This window comes from Musca autumnalis, unplaced genomic scaffold, assembly GCF_047663935.1.
Source record: "Musca autumnalis isolate F117 unplaced genomic scaffold, ASM4766393v1 scaffold_3, whole genome shotgun sequence".
Taxonomy (NCBI): Eukaryota; Metazoa; Arthropoda; class Insecta; order Diptera; family Muscidae; genus Musca; species Musca autumnalis.
This window is the reverse complement of record NW_027411866.1, coordinates 33,669,241-33,685,846: the sequence shown is the minus strand read 5'-3', so window position 1 is coordinate 33,685,846 and position 16,606 is coordinate 33,669,241. Positions and strand designations below refer to the sequence as shown.

At 28.3% G+C, this 16,606-nt stretch overlaps 2 protein-coding genes across 4 annotated transcripts in view; one reads left to right on the top strand and one right to left on the bottom strand.

Moving 5' to 3' along the window:
• The window catches only part of LOC141399807 (glucose dehydrogenase [FAD, quinone]), a 29,224-nt gene extending 12,869 nt beyond the window's left edge, over window positions 1–16,355 (bottom strand). Inside the window, exon 1 of the mRNA XM_073979115.1 lies at window positions 15,937–16,355. The gene's annotated coding sequence lies outside the window, so the exon portion shown is untranslated. The remainder of the gene's footprint in view (window positions 1–15,936) is intronic.
• Flo2 (flotillin-2) overlaps window positions 1–16,606 on the top strand; it is a 580,663-nt gene that overhangs the window by 426,939 nt on the left and 137,118 nt on the right. Inside the window, exon 1 of one of the 3 annotated variants that reach the window (XM_073979122.1) lies at window positions 2,955–2,969. The exons of the other annotated variants lie outside the window; for them this stretch is intronic. Coding sequence (XP_073835223.1) covers window positions 2,963–2,969 — 7 coding nt within the window. The 5' untranslated portion in view covers window positions 2,955–2,962. Of the gene's footprint in view, window positions 1–2,954; window positions 2,970–16,606 lie in introns of those variants that run through there. 3 annotated transcript variants of the gene reach the window in all.

The window sequence follows — 16,606 nt, the reverse complement described above, 5'->3', positions numbered from 1 at the left end:
GTTTTACTTACTATTTCAGTCAAGTTTATGGCCTGTTCCCGTACTTTATAAAGTGGTAAAAGTCGTAAAAGTTGTAAAAGTCGTAAACGATTTTCATATAAATTTTGTGTACGGGAACGCAAAATGTGTAAAAGTGGTAAAAATTGTAAAAACTTTTTAGTTCTGGAACAGAGCTTTAATCTCACAAAAATTGATTACTTTAGGGGATGGCAGAGAAGACTAGTTTCGTCCAACGCCACTTGGACTCATCAGTTCTCTTAGTTCTTTGTATTGAAACATAGAACCCTTCCCCAATTTTATGACAACTCGAGCTCAAGAATAAGTGTGACTGATGAAAATGCGACTGATAAATGCGAATTCAACCGAAGCACCTAAAAATTTTTAAGAATTTATTTATTTAAGGAATATTCACCCAGGAAATACAAATTTGAAGTCGGGTAATGTAGAGTCGTGATTTCACTGCCTGTTTTGATGTAGTTCCTTGTAACTAGTTTGTTCCGGAACTACACAACTCTACTAACTAATGCCACGATTAGAAAAGTCTTAATAGGGTGTAGTTGGATTCTAGATCAAAAAAAATCTGGGCTAATGATTGAAAACCAATACAATATAAATATAAATAAAAAATATTTAGCAGAAGAAACAAATTCAGTTGCCTCTGAATTTAATGGAGAATAGAAGAGGCAAACTCAGTGGGGACTTTTTATAATTAACGATAACGTAATAAAGTTCTACAAAATTTAATAATAAATTAATGTTATTTATTCTGTGATACACGCCATTAAGAGTTTTTTTATATCATCTTAAAACTGATGTTAAACACAATAATGTCTTTTAGTTCAGTTCAATACGCTCAAGCAAAAGATGATTGGTTTACATTCGGCGTCGTTTCGTGATTTCGAAGGCGAAATATCGCTTAAAATCAAGCAAAATTTATCATGATTTCGCATACGAAAATGAAATCATTGGTCTGTTCCTTTACCTTTGAAAATGCTAAAACCGGCACAACTAGTAAAAGTTGTAAACTGCTCCCATATGAACTGTATGGCGCTTTTCGAGTAAAAAGTGGTAAAAATTGAAGATTCTTGCACGTAAAGGAACAGAGCTCATATTATTTCGTGATTTCGGCAAAATCAACATCGAAATCACAGTACTCATGATATACAACCCTGTCTTTGCCTAAAAATGTTGCAACACTTTTCACGTATCACAATAAACAAGGTAGATGGTAAATTGCTGCAACAAAAATGTTAATATCAAAATTTGTAAAGAATATGAAAAAAATATGTAATTACTGTGTTACAATGCTATTTTTCATTGTGTTCCCGTACTTTTTAAATGGTAATGTTAGGAAAAAGAGTGAATTGTCAAAAATTTCTGTCACATACAAATTTGTTAAAAAATACTAAAACGGAAAAATGACGGAAATTGCATAAACTCCAAAAGAAATGTAAAAATCAACATATCAGCCAACGTATTCCGATGCCAATAAACATGCTGGTAGTCTCTACTTGGTCAAATTTGTATAGCAGGAAACAGAAGAAGAGGGTCTTATTTAGCGCTATTTTTTTAAAGAGAAGTGCAAGTCTTGCTAGATTTCGGGAAGTCTTGCACTAAACGGTAAAACTACTGCAAGTATTAATATTTTGCAGGTTCCGAACACAACTTGTATCTATCAAAATTTATTATTATGATGTCTTAACGACAAAATCATTTTTATTTGTTCATTTCTTAGTATTATACACAATTAATACGATATATAGATAATTTTCGAAATAAAGCAGTAAAGCTCTATATTGTGTATATATTTTTAACGACTAATTCAATTTACATTCATGTTCGGTCAGCTTCGCATATGCATCCACCTTTATGATTGTGATATGTTTGAAATCAACAAAACAAATACGTGCAAACAACGGGGTGTATTTTAGGATTTCGTGAAATCCTGTGGATTTTGCAGCGTAAGTGTAAACTTGGCATAAGGAAGCAAAATGAATTGCATCCTAGCCACGCCTGTAAAAAACATTAGTGATTCGTGTAAATAGATGCAGTGTAGATGCACTTGCATTTGTGATTGAACTGCATTTGTAGATACAAACGTCGTCTGTCTTAACATCAAATTAAACAGTAAGAGGTTTTCTTTAAATTGCAACTGCCTACCATTGGTCTGTTCCAGTACTGCAAGAATCTACTAATTTTTACTATTTTTTCGATAACATAAAGGAAAATAAAAAGTAGTAGCTTCTTGCAGGTTCTGAAACAGAGCACATATAACATTTATCTCTTAAGCGGGGTACACAGATCAGTTTTGACTGTCAGTTTTGCTCAAATAATCGTTTGCTTGCCAGTGTGGCCGTTCATTTTTGTCAGTCATCAGGCAACCACAAAATATTTTGTGGTTGCTGGACAGTTTGCCACATATCGATATTTCCGAAAAATCGACTTTAGGGATAGGTAAGTCGACTTTCGATTAATCGACTATTTGCAGTTAAAAGTCTAAAAATCGTAGTCGACTTTTGTCTGGAGTGAAAATCGCATAATCGATTATCTTGTGATCTATTTTTGAGATTGCCCATATATTGTAGACTTGGCGGTTTTACAGTTTTGGCGCTCTTACAGTTTCAAAAGAAAACTCGAAAATCGACGAATAATCGATTTGTTACGGTTATGAAAAAGTCGATAGTCGAGTTTTAGGCCAACTGAAATAATCGTCAGACCGAAAAATCGCATTTTTAGTTTTAGACCAAAATCGAAAAGTCGAAAAATCGAATATTTATTATAATAAATTATAATAAAGAAAATTATAAAATCACTAGCAATAAAAGCTATCGCCTAAACCATATAACATACGAAACTTCTTTACAGAAAAGTTTCCCAAAAAAGACTTTATTGAAAAACTTCGCGACATTTATTCAATTATCAAATTTTCGTTCGTTTTTAGGCTATACATTGTTGCTTCTCCATGTTATGTATGCATGCAAGACTTCCTAGAAATTATAGGTTATGTTTTTGGCATTAAAAAGCGTTAATATATCACGTAGGCACCATTACGGTTAATAAATATCACATGCATGTGAAATGCATGACTGATATTTAGATATTCGGAAGGTGGGCTATGGTGTCGATTAAATTAGTTTTGTTTACATTAAAGCAAGTGTTGAAGCAAGCATTTGAAATTTTAGTTAACTTTGTAGAACAACATTAACCTAATTTAGACTAGCAACTAATTTTCGAGTTTTAGTAAATATATGCTTCATTTGATGTATACGCAATGTTAACCCGAAAACACATCCAACGCATGAATAAAGTTTTGCGTCATGTCTGATAATGAAAATTCGATCTATGTTGTCCTTGGTCTTTTATTCTTTTACCACAAATGACGCAAAACTTTACTCAAACATTGGATGTATATTCGGCTTAATTGACAATTTTAATCACGGTAGCTTAATTTTAAACATAAGTGTTTATTTTTCGCCAATTAATAATGATAGTCCCCACTAATTATGTACATTTGTTTGACGCTTCTTATAAACAATACGTCACTTAACACGTAACGTAACTATGCAATTATTGGAAATATCACTTATCACTTCATAATAAAGTTTAAAATATTGACGTTGTCTCAATAAAAAGCATTGTCGGATTTGAAGTGTTCAGTTTGGCTTGAAATATAATGATGCTGTCATAATTTATATGCTTCGTAATTATTGCATGACGTAACGTGACATTTTTAGCAGTATATCTATGTTACGTACACCTAACATTCACTTTCGTATAACTCCAAACAAACGCTTGAAAATCTATTCGAATTTACTGGAATCTAGGAAAAACTAAAGGAAAAAAGCAAGTTCCGCACAAAAATGTTGTAATGGCAAGGTAAAGCGTAGCGGCAATAACAATAACAACACCATTAAAATAGTTTACAGTTACTGTTGTTATTGTTCTTCTTTTTCTTGTATTGCAGTTAACAGCTACCAGAAAATTCGTTTAAAACCATTGGAAAATTAAAGCAAAGAGAGCAGAAGACATTCCTAGACAGGTTTTGAAAAATTTCCACAGACTATTGAAATAAAGAAACACTATAACCACCTACCCACCTTCATGCTCTTAACTCATGAAGTGTGGCTACGAAAAACCAACAGCACGAAATTGAACTTTAAAATTTGTTGTTACTGAGATAAATATGGCAAGCGTGACGACGGTAGCTGTGGCAGCTTCATTTTGTCTTTCTTAACATTGGGAAAAGTCAAGTTCAAGGTGTTCAACTGGAAATCCAACAACATCTAACCATGTAAATTTATTTTAATTGTTTTTTTTCGGAATGGGAGGAGTTTGTTTGGCTTTCGTATGGTAAAATCTGAAAGAGAGATGAGGAAGTATTGCTATTGAGTATTCAACATTTTAGTTCCTAGTTTTACAAGACATTGGAATTTAAAGTTCAATGGCTTTGTAATTTATGCACGTGTTTTGGTAGGAAAGAAGCCAAGCATATTATTGGGGAAATTTTATTTGAAATTCAGCGGAAAATTAAAAATAAAAGAAAAAACGAAGAATGTATTTTTGAATTTTTTGAATTTTAGAAACAAGAAAAATAGAATCAAGTCCTCAGGATTGAAAATATGTCTTAGCTTTATTAGGCCATTGCAAACTAAACTGACAAGGTGGTTTTGTTGTCATAAAACCTTCTCCCAAACAATAAACTTGGATTTTTTAAAGAATATTTTTTAAAGACTAGCCAAACAATAAACGTCGATTTTTGAAGAATATTTTTCAAACTATAGCCAAGCAATAAACGTGGATTTTTTAAAGAATATTTTTCAAACTATAGCCAAGCAATAAACGTGGATTTTTTAAAGAATATTTTTCAAACTATAGCCAAGCAATAAACTTGGATTTTTTAAAGAATATTTTCCAAAGACTACCAAGCAATAAACGTGGATTTTTTAAAGAATATTTTTCAAACTATAGCCAAGCAATAAACGTGGATTTTTTAAAGAATATTTTTCAAACTATAGCCAAGCAATAAACGTGGATTTTTTAAAGAATATTTTTCAAACTATAGCCAAGCAATAAACGTGGATTTTTTAAAGAATATTTTTCAAACTATGGCCAAGCAATAAACGTGGATTTTTTAAAGAATATTTTTCAAACTATAGCCAAGCAATAAACGTGGATTTTTTAAAGAATATTTTTCAAACTATAGCCAAGCAATAAACGTAGATTTTTTAAAGAATATTTTTCAAACTATAGCCAAGCAATAAACTTGGATTTTTTAAAGAATATTTTTCAAACTATAGCCAAGCAATAAACGTGGATTTTTTAAAGAATATTTTTCAAACTATAGCCAAGCAATAAACTTGGATTTTTTAAAGAATATTTTCCAAAGACTACCAAGCAATAAACGTGGATTTTTTAAAGAATATTTTTCAAACTATGGCCAAGCAATAAACGTGGATTTTTTAAAGAATATTTTTCAAACTATAGCCAAGCAATAAACGTGGATTTTTTAAAGAATATTTTTCAAACTATAGCCAAGCAATAAACGTAGATTTTTTAAAGAATATTTTTCAAACTATAGCCAAGCAATAAACTTGGATTTTTTAAAGAATATTTTTCAAACTATAGCCAAGCAATAAAAGTGGATTTTTTAAAGAATATTTTTCAAACTATAGCCAAGCAATAAACGTGGATTTTTTAAAGAATATTTTTCAAACTATAGCCAAGCAATAAACGTGGATTTTTTAAAGAATATTTTTCAAACTATAGCCAAGCAATAAACGTGGATTTTTTAAAGAATATTTTTCAAACTATAGCCAAGCAATAAACGTGGATTTTTTAAAGAATATTTTTCAAACTATAGCCAAGCAATAAACTTGGATTTTTTAAAGAATATTTTCCAAAGACTACCAAGCAATAAACGTGGATTTTTTAAAGAATATTTTTCAAACTATGGCCAAGCAATAAACGTGGATTTTTTAAAGAATATTTTTCAAACTATAGCCAAGCAATAAACGTGGATTTTTTAAAGAATATTTTTCAAACTATAGCCAAGCAATAAACGTAGATTTTTTAAAGAATATTTTTCAAACTATAGCCAAGCAATAAACGTGGATTTTTTAAAGAATATTTTTCAAACTATAGCCAAGCAATAAACGTGGATTTTTTAAAGAATATTTTTCAAACTATAGCCAAGCAATAAACGTGGATTTTTTAAAGAATATTTTTCAAACTATAGCCAAGCAATAAACGTGGATTTTTTAAAGAATATTTTTCAAACTATAGCCAAGCAATAAACGTGGATTTTTTAAAGAATATTTTTCAAACTATAGCCAAGCAATAAACTTGGATTTTTTAAAGAATATTTTCCAAAGACTACCAAGCAATAAACGTGGATTTTTTAAAGAATATTTTTCAAACTATAGCCAAGCAAAAAACGTAGATTTTTTAAAGAATATTTTTCAAACTATAGCCAAGCAATAAACGTGGATTTTTTAAAGAATATTTTTCAAACTATAGCCTAGCAATAAACGTGGATTTTTTAAAGAATATTTTTCAAACTATAGCCAAGCAATAAACGTGGATTTTTTAAAGAATATTTTTCAAACTATAGCCAAGCAATAAACGTGGATTTTTTAAAGAATATTTTTCAAACTATAGCCAAGCAATAAACGTGGATTTTTTAAAGAATATTTTTCAAACTAAGCAATAAACTTGGATTTTTTAAAGAATATTTTCCAAAGACTACCAAGCAATAAACGTGGATTTTTTAAAGAATATTTTTCAAACTATAGCCAAGCAATAAACGTAGATTTTTTAAAGAATATTTTTCAAACTATAGCCAAGCAATAAACGTGGATTTTTTAAAGAATATTTTTCAAACTATAGCCAAGCAATAAACGTGGATTTTTTTAAGAATATTTTTCAAACTATAGCCAAGCAATAAACGTGGATTTTTTAAAGAATATTTTTCAAACTATAGCCAAGCAATAAACGTGGATTTTTTAAAGAATATTTTTCAAACTATAGCCAAGCAATAAACGTGGATTTTTTAAAGAATATTTTTCAAACTATAGCCAAGCAATAAACTTGGATTTTTTAAAGAATATTTTCCAAAGACTACCAAGCAATAAACGTGGATTTTTTAAAGAATATTTTTCAAACTATGGCCAAGCAATAAACGTGGATTTTTTAAAGAATATTTTTCAAACTATAGCCAAGCAATAAACGTGGATTTTTTAAAGAATATTTTTCAAACTATAGCCAAGCAATAAACGTAGATTTTTTAAAGAATATTTTTCAAACTATAGCCAAGCAATAAACGTGGATTTTTTAAAGAATATTTTTCAAACTATAGCCAAGCAATAAACGTGGATTTTTTAAAGAATATTTTTCAAACTATAGCCAAGCAATAAACGTGGATTTTTTAAAGAATATTTTTCAAACTATAGCCAAGCAATAAACGTAAATTTTTTAAAGAATATTTTTCAAACTATAGCCAAGCAATAAACGTGGATTTTTTAAAGAATATTTTTCAAACTATAGCCAAGCAATAAACGTGGATTTTTTAAAGAATATTTTTCAAACTATAGCCAAGCAATAAACGTGGATTTTTTAAAGAATATTTTTCAAACTATAGCCAAGCAATAAACGTGGATTTTTTAAAGAATATTTTTCAAACTATAGCCAAGCAATAAACTTGGATTTTTTAAAGAATATTTTCCAAAGACTACCAAGCAATAAACGTGGATTTTTTAAAGAATATTTTTCAAACTATGGCCAAGCAATAAACGTGGATTTTTTAAAGAATATTTTTCAAACTATAGCCAAGCAATAAACGTGGATTTTTTAAAGAATATTTTTCAAACTATAGCCAAGCAATAAACGTAGATTTTTTAAAGAATATTTTTCAAACTATAGCCAAGCAATAAACGTGGATTTTTTAAAGAATATTTTTCAAACTATAGCCAAGCAATAAACGTGGATTTTTTAAAGAATATTTTTCAAACTATAGCCAAGCAATAAACGTGGATTTTTTAAAGAATATTTTTCAAACTATAGCCAAGCAATAAACGTGGATTTTTTAAAGAATATTTTTCAAACTATAGCCAAGCAATAAACTTGGATTTTTTAAAGAATATTTTCCAAAGACTACCAAGCAATAAACGTGGATTTTTTAAAGAATATTTTTCAAACTATGGCCAAGCAATAAACGTGGATTTTTTAAAGAATATTTTTCAAACTATAGCCAAGCAATAAACGTGGATTTTTTAAAGAATATTTTTCAAACTATAGCCAAGCAATAAACGTGGATTTTTTAAAGAATATTTTTCAAACTATAGCCAAGCAATAAACGTGGATTTTTTAAAGAATATTTTTCAAACTATAGCCAAGCAATAAACGTGGATTTTTTAAAGAATATTTTTCAAACTATAGCCAAGCAATAAACTTGGATTTTTTAAAGAATATTTTCCAAAGACTACCAAGCAATAAACGTGGATTTTTTAAAGAATATTTTTCAAACTATAGCCAAGCAATAAACGTGGATTTTTTAAAGAATATTTTTCAAACTATAGCCACGCAATAAACGTGCATTTTTTAAAGAATATTTTTCAAACTATAGCCAAGCAATAAACGTGCATTTTTTAAACAATATTTTTCAAACTATAGCCAAGCAATAAACGTGGATTTTTTAAACAATATTTTTCAAACTATAGCCAAGCAATAAACGTGGATTTTTTAAAGAATATTTTTCAAACTATAGCCAAGCAATAAACGTGGATTTTTTTAAAGAATATTTGTCAAACTATAGCCAAGCAATAAACCTGGATTTTTAAAGAATAATTTTCAAACTATAGCCAGGCAATAAACGTGGATTTTTTAAAGAATATTTTTCAAACTATAGCCAAGCAATAAACCTGGATTTTTTAAAGAATATTTTTCAAACTATAGCCAAGCAATAAACCTGGATGTTTTAAAGAATATTTTTCAAACTATAGCCAAGCAATAAACCTGGATTTTTTAAAGAATATTTTTCAAACTATAGCCAAGCAATAAACCTGGATTTTTTAAACAATATTTTTCAAACTATAGCCAAGCAATAAACGTGGATTTTTTAAAGAATATTTTTCAAACTATAGCCAAGCAATAAACCTGGATTTTTTAAAGAATATTTTTCAAACTATAGCCAAGCAATAAACCTGGATTTTTTAAACAATATTTTTCAAACTATAGCCAAGCAATAAACGTGGATTTTTTAAAGAATATTTTTCAAACTATAGCCAAGCAATAAACGTGGATTTTTTAAAGAATATTTTTCAAACTATAGCCAGGCAATAAACGTGGATTTTTTAAAGAATATTTTTCAAACTATAGCCAAGCAATAAACCTGGATTTTTTAAAGAATATTTTTCAAACTATAGCCAAGCAATAAACCTGGATTTTTTAAAGAATATTTTTCAAACTATAGCCATGCAATAAACGTGGATTTTTTAAAGAATATTTTTCAAACTATAGCCATGCAATAAACGTGGATTTTTTAAAGAATATTTTTCAAACTATAGCCATGCAATAAACGTGGATTTTTTAAAGAATATTTTTCAAACTATAGCCATGCAATAAACGTGGATTTTTTAAAGAATATTTTTCAAAATATAGCCAAGCAATAAACGTGGATTTTTTAAAGAATATGTTACAAACTATAGCCAAGCAATAAACGTGGATTTTTTAAAGAATATTTTTCAAACTATAGCCAAGCAATAAACGTGGATTTTTTAAAGAATATTTTTTCAAACTATAGCCAAGCAATAAACGTGGATTTTTTAAAGAATATTTTTCAAACTATAGCCAAGCAATAAACGTGGATTTTTTAAAGAATATTTTTCAAACTATAGCCAAGCAATAAACGTGGATTTTTTAAAGAATATTTTTCAAACTATAGCCAAGCAATAAACGTGGATTTTTTAAAGAATATTTTTCAAACTATAGCCAAGCAATAAACGTGGATTTTTTAAAGAATATTTTTCAAACTATAGCCAAGCAATAAACGTGGATTTTTTAAAGAATATTTTTCAAACGTGGATTTTTTAAAGAATATTTTTCAAACTATAGCCAAGCAATAAACGTGGATTTTTTAAAGAATATTTGTCAAACTATAGCCAAGCAATAAACGTGGATTTTTTAAAGAATATTTTTCAAAGCCTAACCAAACAATAAACGTGGATTTTTTAAAGAATATTTTTCAAAGCCTAACCAAACAATAAACGTGGATTTTTTAAAGAATATTTTTCAAAGCCTAACCAAACAATAAACGTGGATTTTTTAAAGAATATTTTTCAAAGCCTAACCAAACAATAAACGTGGATTTTTTAAAGAATATTTTTCAAAGCCTAACCAAACAATAAACGTGGATTTTTTAAAGAATATTTTTCAAAGCCTAACCAAACAATAAACGTGCATTTTTTAAAGAATATTTTTCAAAGCCTAACCAAACAATAAACGTGGATTTTTTAAAGAATATTTTTCAAACTATAGCCAAGTAAAGCCAAGAAATAATCGTGGATTTTTTAAAAAATATTTTTCAAACTATAGCCAAGCAATAAACGTGGATTTTTTAAAGAATATTTTTCAAACTATAGCCAAGCAATAAACGTGGATTTTTTAAAGAATATTTTTCAAACTATAGCCAAGCAATAAACGTGGATTTTTTAAAGAATATTTTTCAAACTATAGCCAAGCAATAAACCTGGATTTTTTAAAGAATATTTTTCAAACTATAGCCAAGCAATAAACCTGGATTTTTTAAAGAATATTTTTCAAACTATAGCCAAGCAATAAACGTGGATTTTTTAAAGAATATTTTTCAAACTATAGCCAAGCAATAAACGTGGATTTTTTAAAGAATATTTTTCAAACTATAGCCAAGCAATAAACGTGGATTTTTTAAAGAATATTTTTCAAACTATAGCCAAGCAATAAACGTGGATTTTTTAAAGAATATTTTTCAAACTATAGCCAAGCAATAAACGTGGATTTTTTAAAGAATATTTTTCAAACTATAGCCAAGCAATAAACGTGGATTTTTTAAAGAATATTTTTCAAACTATAGCCAAGCAATAAACGTGGATTTTTTAAAGAATATTTTTCAAACTATAGCCAAGCAATAAACGTGGATTTTTTAAAGAATATTTTTCAAACTATAGCCAAGCAATAAACGTGGATTTTTTAAAGAATATTTTTCAAACTATAGCCAAGCAATAAACGTGGATTTTTTAAAGAATATTTTTCAAACTATAGCCAGGCAATAAACGTGGATTTTTTAAACAATATTTTTCAAACTATAGCCAAGCAATAAACGTGGATTTTTTAAAGAATATTTTTCAAACTATAGCCAAGCAATAAACCTGGATTTTTTAAAGAATATTTTTCAAACTATAGCCAAGCAATAAACGTGGATTTTTTAAAGAATATTTTTCAAACTATAGCCAGGCAATAAACGTGGATTTTTTAAAGAATATTTTTCAAACTATAGCCAAGCAATAAACGTGGATTTTTTAAAGAATATTTTTCAAACTATAGCCCAGCAATAAACGTGGATTTGTTAAAGGATATTTTTCAAACTATAGCCAAGCAATAAACGTGGATTTTTTAAAGAATATTTTTCAAACTATAGCCAAGCAATAAACGTGGATTTTTTAAAGAATATTTTTCAAACTATAGCCAAGCAATAAACCTGGATTTTTTAAAGAATATTTTTCAAACTATAGCCAAGCAATAAACCTGGATTTTTTAAAGAATATTTTTCAAACTATAGCCAAGCAATAAACGTGGATTTTTTAAAGAATATTTTTCAAACTATAGCCAAGCAATAAACGTGGATTTTTTAAAGAATATTTTTCAAACTATAGCCAAGCAATAAACGTGGATTTTTTAAAGAATATTTTTCAAACTATAGCCAAGCAATAAACGTGGATTTTTTAAAGAATATTTTTCAAACTATAGCCAAGCAATAAACGTGGATTTTTTAAAGAATATTTTTCAAACTATAGCCAAGCAATAAACGTGGATTTTTTAAAGAATATTTTTCAAACTATAGCCAAGCAATAAACGTGGATTTTTTAAAGAATATTTTTCAAACTATAGCCAAGCAATAAACTTGGATTTTTTAAAGAATATTTTCCAAAGACTACCAAGCAATAAACGTGGATTTTTTAAAGAATATTTTTCAAACTATGGCCAAGCAATAAACCTGGATTTTTTAAAGAATATTTTTCAAACTATAGCCAAGCAATAAACCTGGATTTTTTAAAGAATATTTTTCAAACTATAGCCAAGCAATAAACGTGGATTTTTTAAAGAATATTTTTCAAACTATAGCCAAGCAATAAACGTGGATTTTTTAAAGAATATTTTTCAAACTATAGCCAAGCAATAAACGTGGATTTTTTAAAGAATATTTTTCAAACTATAGCCAAGCAATAAACGTGGATTTTTTAAAGAATATTTTTCAAACTATAGCCAAGCAATAAACGTGGATTTTTTAAAGAATATTTTTCAAACTATAGCCAGGCAATAAACGTGGATTTTTTAAAGAATATTTTTCAAACTATAGCCAAGCAATAAACGTGGATTTTTTAAAGAATATTTTTCAAACTATAGCCCAGCAATAAACGTGGATTTGTTAAAGGATATTTTTCAAACTATAGCCAAGCAATAAACGTGGATTTTTTAAAGAATATTTTTCAAACTATAGCCAAGCAATAAACGTGGATTTTTTAAAGAATATTTTTCAAACTATAGCCAAGCAATAAACCTGGATTTTTTAAAGAATATTTTTCAAACTATAGCCAAGCAATAAACCTGGATTTTTTAAAGAATATTTTTCAAACTATAGCCAAGCAATAAACGTGGATTTTTTAAAGAATATTTTTCAAACTATAGCCAAGCAATAAACGTGGATTTTTTAAAGAATATTTTTCAAACTATAGCCAAGCAATAAACGTGGATTTTTTAAAGAATATTTTTCAAACTATAGCCAAGCAATAAACGTGGATTTTTTAAAGAATATTTTTCAAACTATAGCCAAGCAATAAACGTGGATTTTTTAAAGAATATTTTTCAAACTATAGCCAAGCAATAAACGTGGATTTTTTAAAGAATATTTTTCAAACTATAGCCAAGCAATAAACGTGGATTTTTTAAAGAATATTTTTCAAACTATAGCCAAGCAATAAACGTGGATTTTTTAAAGAATATTTTTCAAACTATAGCCAGGCAATAAACGTGGATTTTTTAAACAATATTTTTCAAACTATAGCCAGGCAATAAACGTGGATTTTTTAAACAATATTTTTCAAACTATAGCCAAGCAATAAACGTGGATTTTTTAAAGAATATTTTTCAAACTATAGCCAAGCAATAAACGTGGATTTTTTAAAGAATATTTTTCAAACTATAGCCAGGCAATAAACGTGGATTTTTTAAAGAATATTTTTCAAACTATAGCCAGGCAATAAACGTGGATTTTTTAAAGAATATTTTTCAAACTATAGCCAAGCAATAAACTTGGATTTTTTAAAGAATATTTTTCAAACTATGGCCAAGCAATAAACGTGGATTTTTTAAAGAATATTTTTCAAACTATAGCCAAGCAATAAACTTGGATTTTTTAAAGAATATTTTTCAAACTATGGCCAAGCAATAAACGTGGATTTTTTAAAGAATATTTTTCAAACTATAGCCAAGCAATAAACGTGGATTTTTTAAAGAATATTTTTCAAACTATAGCCAAGCAATAAACGTGGATTTTTTAAAGAATATTTTTCAAACTATAGCCAAGCAATAAACGTGGATTTTTTAAAGAATATTTTTCAAACTATAGCCAAGCAATAAACGTGGATTTTTTAAAGAATATTTTTCAAACTATAGCCAAGCAATAAACGTGGATTTTTTAAAGAATATTTTTCAAACTATAGCCAAGCAATAAACGTGGATTTTTTAAAGAATATTTTTCAAACTATAGCCAAGCAATAAACGTGGATTTTTTAAAGAATATTTTTCAAACTATAGCCAAGCAATAAACGTGGATTTTTTAAAGAATATTTTTCAAACTATAGCCAGGCAATAAACGTGGATTTTTTAAACAATATTTTTCAAACTATAGCCAGGCAATAAACGTGGATTTTTTAAACAATATTTTTCAAACTATAGCCAAGCAATAAACGTGGATTTTTTAAAGAATATTTTTCAAACTATAGCCAAGCAATAAACGTGGATTTTTTAAAGAATATTTTTCAAACTATAGCCAGGCAATAAACGTGGATTTTTTAAAGAATATTTTTCAAACTATAGCCAAGCAATAAACCTGGATTTTTTAAAGAATATTTTTCAAACTATAGCCAAGCAATAAACTTGGATTTTTTAAAGAATATTTTTCAAACTATGGCCAAGCAATAAACGTGGATTTTTTAAAGAATATTTTTCAAACTATAGCCAAGCAATAAACTTGGATTTTTTAAAGAATATTTTTCAAACTATGGCCAAGCAATAAACGTGGATTTTTTAAAGAATATTTTTCAAACTATAGCCAAGCAATAAACGTGGATTTTTTAAAGAATATTTTTCAAACTATAGCCAAGCAATAAACGTGGATTTTTTAAAGAATATTTTTCAAACTATAGCCAAGCAATATACGTGGATTTTTTAAAGAATATTTTTCAAACTATAGCCAAGCAATAAACGTGGATTATTTTAATAATATTTTCAAATGCGGATTTTTTTAAGAATAATTTTCAAACGTGGAAGTTCAAACCATTTTTTTTTTTTTTTTGTTCAAACTTTCCAACCACCACCTCGTAATCCTCCTTTATTTAAATAAAGCTAAGGCGGTTGCGTACAATGTCACACATTTTTTTTCATTTAAACCAACTTTCATTGATTTACCGTTAACTAGCCCAGATTTTAAATACAATTTTTACATTATTTTTTGGACAAGAAGACAAAGTAAAACAGAAAATAAATAATAACAACAACAAAACTAACACAAATGAAGGCCAAAAAGAGCATGAGGGCGTATGCGGCAAAAAAAATGATGGAATATGGCACACGGCAATATTCAAAATAAAATTTCCATAAGCAAGTAGCTACTGGTAAGTAAACTGCAAGAAAGTTTAGCTTGCGGGCAAGCGCATTTAAGTTAAAGCAATGAATGAATCAACAAAATTCTATGAAAGAAATTCCGTTTTTCTTCTTTTTGTTACCGGTAATGGATGGCGAGCAGATAAGCAAATAATTTTGGCTTATTAGCATTTTTTTGGAATAAAATTATTTCTTTCAACGAAAACGTTTTTTCAAATCACTTTCAATTTCACTTTTTGTATCGATACAGGCGAGCGTGGTTATAATGGATATCAGTTATAAGAAAAGGGAGTTTTTTGGCTCAAGCGTTAAGTAATCACTGAAAACTTCAAAGCGTAACAATCCAAGTTTAAAGTCCAAAATCTCCATAGTGGTTGTTAGCTACTGCATTTCCATTATTCGTTGTTGTTGTTGTTGTTTCTATTTCTTGATCATTCTATAATCATCCCACTATAAGTATCATCATCTTTATTTGTTTTGGTGTTAGGCAACTTTAAGGCCTAGTGGTAATACAAACAATAAAACAATATAACTTTTTTCTTGCCATTTAATGTAACTACATATTACGTTTATGGTTTTTATTGTCTTGGCCAGCTTGTCTTTCAGCTGTTTTTTTATCCAAATAAAGTGGACTTTTGCACATGCGCGCTCTTTCGCACTCTCCCATCCCATCCACGCAATGATGACTTGGTTTCTTTTGGCATTTCAACCATATTTGTTGCCGTTTTTTCTTTTGCTTTCTTTGTTGAGACACCTTTCTTTTTGTTTCTCTTTTAAACATTTCCTTCAGCTTTTCACACTTACTTAATAATACAAAAACAAAAAACTCCAACAGCTGTAATAATTCCAATGAAGTTAACACTCGATTACCACAATTTGTTTTGACTTTTGTGTTATTTTAAAAATTTTGTTTAAATATTTTTTCGTTTGCTTTGAATTTCGTTATTTATTTTCGAATAAATGAATTTCTTTATTTTTCTTTCTTTCACTTTCTTTTTTCACGTATCTTCTTTTGTTTTTTTTTTTTGTGTTGCTGCCTCTTTCCACTTTGCAAGAAATAATTTCGTTTCGATTTAGGCGTTTTAACGTCTTTACTGCGCGACTTCCTACGGTTAACTGATTTGTTTGGCTTAAACTTCTTTTAGCCATGACTATGATAAGAGGCCGGCTTTTATGTTTGGCATTTCTTGCTCTCTTCATTACACATGACCATGATCATGCGCCAACGTTTTGAAACTGGCTCTTTGAAGCGATTGTGCATTGCAAGTTGATTTTCTCTGAGCATGCGCAACATAAATATTAGGGTATTTCGAGGTGTAGATACACCAAACATAGCTCAAAAATATTTATTGTTTGGCAAGTCTTTGAAAAATATTCTTTAAGAAATCCACGTTTATTGCTTGGCTATAGTTTGAAAAATATTCTTTAAAAAATCCAGGTTTATTGCTTGGCTATAGTTTGAAAAATATTCTTT